The sequence below is a fragment of the Myotis davidii genome, unplaced genomic scaffold (genome assembly GCF_000327345.1).
Source record: "Myotis davidii unplaced genomic scaffold, ASM32734v1 scaffold147, whole genome shotgun sequence".
In the NCBI taxonomy this organism is placed as follows: Eukaryota; Metazoa; Chordata; class Mammalia; order Chiroptera; family Vespertilionidae; genus Myotis; species Myotis davidii.
In genome coordinates, this window is record NW_006383010.1 from 5,781,539 (window position 1) to 5,784,826 (window position 3,288).

Consider the following 3,288-nt stretch of genomic DNA (forward strand, 5'->3'; position numbering starts at 1 on the left):
TAGAGCCTTAACCTGCGGATGGAAAGGTCTAAGGCAGCGGTTCTCAACCTGTGGGTCGAACGACCCTTTCACAGGGGTCGCCTGAGACCATCGGAAAACACATAATTACACACTGTTTTTGTGATTAATCACTATGCTTTAATTATGTTCAATTGGTAACAATGAAATTGGAGGTCGCCACAACATGAGGAACTGTATTAAAGAGTCGCGGCATTAGGAAGGTTGAGAACCACTGGTCTAAGGTTTATTTCTACCTCAATTGCTGGCTCCTGCCCAGCCTGGCCGCGGTCTGAGCTTGGGCAGGAGGCAACTAACTGATGTGTTTCTCTCACATCGATTATTTCTGTCTTTCCCTCTCTCCCCCACTCTCTCTAAACATCAATGGGAAAATATCCTGGGTGAGGATTAAAAAAACAAACAAAGCCCTAGCCGGTTTGGCTGGATGGATAGAGCCTCGGCCTGCGGACTGAAGGGTCCCAGGTTTGATTCCGGTCAAGGGCATGTACTTGGTTGCGGGCACATCCCCAGTAGGGGACAAAAAATAAACAAACAAAGGTGGGTAACCTGGTCAGAAGGTCAAATCTTCAAAGTGCATGCCAGCTGCTCCTCCCGGACGGAACTGAATGTTCTTGAGCATCTCCAGGAAGGCCTGCGGGGATGGTGCCTCCACATTCTGGAAGGTGTCCTGGACTCTGCCGAACAGGATGAAGTATTTCAGCTCCAGGCAGATGAACCCGAAGTGGTTCTCATCGAACAGGATGAAGACTCCAGGGAGGCGCCAGGTGGAGGCGAAGCCATGTCTGGTAACAGACACAGTGTCCACGCCATAGAAACACATCCTGCAGGTTCGGGGGTAGTTCTGTTCTATTGAGAGCACGTTCGCAGGCAGAACAAACGGGACAGGCTGCTCCTCCGAAGCTGCAGCCCCGGACTCCCCGACGCTGGGCTGGGCAGGGCTCTGCCAGCCATGGCCCTCGCTTTCCTCAGTCCTGTTTTCTTGCTGCTGCTGCTGCTCCCGGGTCACCTGCTCGTCAATCTCCTGGACCACGCGGGAGAGCTCGTTGAAGTTGCGGAAGATCTCGCCATCTCGCAGCTGGATGCGGCGCTGGAGGTGGATCTCTAACATCACGATGGACTCTCCCATGATCTTCGTGACCCTGGCATACTTCCCATGGAAGCTGAGCATGGCAATCTTCTTTAGTCTGAAGCTCTGGTATTTGCCTTGGAAGAGGCCTGGCCTGATGAGGTCATCCGGGTGGCGTGGCGGGAGGTAGAGGCGGCGGTAGGTCAGCCAGTCATACACCTGTCTGTCCTCCTGCACCAGCACCAGCCCCCCTTCTCCCCTAAGCCGCGTGGGTGAATCCGTTCGGTGGTCTGTCTTGCTGCACTGGATGCTGAACCTGTCCTTCCGAATCTGCATGTCGCAGCTGTGGGGCCTGCGGTGGCGGCCTTCCAGGCACTCCAGCGTGGCTGATTTCCTCTCCGTCAGGCGAATTCTGAATGAGGGCTGGAATTGCAGTGGGCCATCCACATGGGTGTTAAGGGAAGGCCTGCATGTCCAACCAGTAATGCATAAGCCGTCCGCCACGACATTCAGCAGTGTTCTATAGCTATTATCTTGCTGCCACAATCCCAAAATGTGTCTGTATGGGTGGAACAGCTTCGCATATAGTTAAAACAATAGCTATAATAATAAAAAACATATCTTGATGACTACGTGTTAGGATAAAATGCGTGCATGCCCTCTCTAAAGAGGGTTTCCAGGCTCATCTGAATGTTATACTGTTTGACACTGTACCTCTGCCCTGTCAACATATACCAACCCATTGGCACTGGAATGGTGGTCTTTAAGTGAAACAATAAAGTAATCTCTTTCTGTTGGCTAATATATGTGCTAATGAGGTTGCATAATGTTGTTTCTGGGTTCCTCCAAGCATTGTTATGCAGCACACAACATCTGTAGGAGGGAAAACAGGCTCTTTAAATGTAAAATAATAATAATAGGTTCCAACTAAAATAGAGATGAAAGGAATCCTGTCTTTTCCATAATTTTTGCCAGCTGATGCTGCATTTCAATATTTCCTATTTCCGCCCAGGAGTCCAGCCACGCCCCCAGGGCCTAGCCACGCCCCCCCCAGAGAGGAGCCAATTGTAGGACTTTAAACTCATACCCATTAAACAGTCGCCTCCCTTTCCCAGTGCCCCCTCCCTGTCCTCTCGCCCTAGCCCCAGGCAGTCACTAATCTGCTTTCTGTATGGATATGCCTATGGGCGGGGGGACATTTCACATAAATGCAGTGATAATATCTGGTCTTTTGTGACTCGCTTCTTTCACTTAGCGTAACATTTTAAAGTTTTATGTATGCTATATTCTAGTGTATGGGTATACCACATTTTGTTTACCCATTCATCAGTTGATGAGTATTTGGGTTGTTTCCGGTTTGAGGCTCTTACGAATAACGCTGCTATGAACATTGTGTACAAGTTTTTTGTGTGAACATGTTTCCATTTCTTTTGGGTATGTACCTAGAAGTGGAACTTCTATATTTTTATTGGTTTATATATCCTTCCAAAAGAACATATTTTCTAATAGTATTTTTTTAGTAATGCAAAGTTAATATCAATGACTATGACTTGGCTCTTCCTGTGAAAACTCTCATGAGTTACACGATAATACCAAGGCATGAGCAAATATATGCGTCCGCCTCGACTTGCTTTTCTCCGGGAGCCGGGACCGGCTTGCCGTCGGCTGCTGCCGTCGCAGCTGGGCGCTGGCGTTTCTGGCATCCCCGTGAAGAGCCCGCACCACAGAGGCAAGCACGCTCCTCCATGCCTCCAGGTGTAATGCCTCTACAGCATGGGCCTGTGTCCCGCCCAGGAGTCCAGCCACGCCCCCAGGGCCTAGCCACGCCCCCCCCAGAGAGGAGCCAATTGTAGGACTTTAAACTCATACCCATTAAACAGTCGCCTCCCTTTCCCAGTGCCCCCTCCCTGTCCTCTCGCCCTAGCCCCAGGCAGTCACTAATCTGCTTTCTGTATGGATATGCCTATGGGCGGGGGGACATTTCACATAAATGCAGTGATAATATCTGGTCTTTTGTGACTCGCTTCTTTCACTTAGCGTAACATTTTAAAGTTTTATGTATGCTATATTCTAGTGTATGGGTATACCACCTTTTGTTTACCCATTCATCAGTTGATGAGTATTTGTGTTGTTTCCGGTTTGAGGCTCTTATGAATAATGCCCGCTGTGGGAAGCTGATAGAGGGTTAAGCCTCGGACTGAACT

The 3,288-nt window shown here is 49.4% G+C and overlaps 1 protein-coding gene across 1 annotated transcript; it reads right to left on the minus strand.

Moving 5' to 3' along the window:
• Positions 1-568: 568 nt before the first annotated feature.
• Positions 569-1,640, minus strand: LOC102768034 (F-box only protein 31-like). Its single transcript, XM_015557789.1, has one exon. The coding sequence runs from the start codon at positions 1,418-1,420 to the stop codon at positions 569-571; it is 852 nt and encodes a 283-aa protein (XP_015413275.1). The 5' UTR covers positions 1,421-1,640.
• Between the last annotated feature and the right edge of the window lie 1,648 nt (positions 1,641-3,288).

What these genes read in the sequence shown, in the direction of transcription:
- LOC102768034 (XM_015557789.1), bottom strand. Translation starts at nt 1,420, where the DNA reads ATGCAGATTCGGAAGGACAGGTTCAGCATCCAGTGCAGCAAGACAGAC.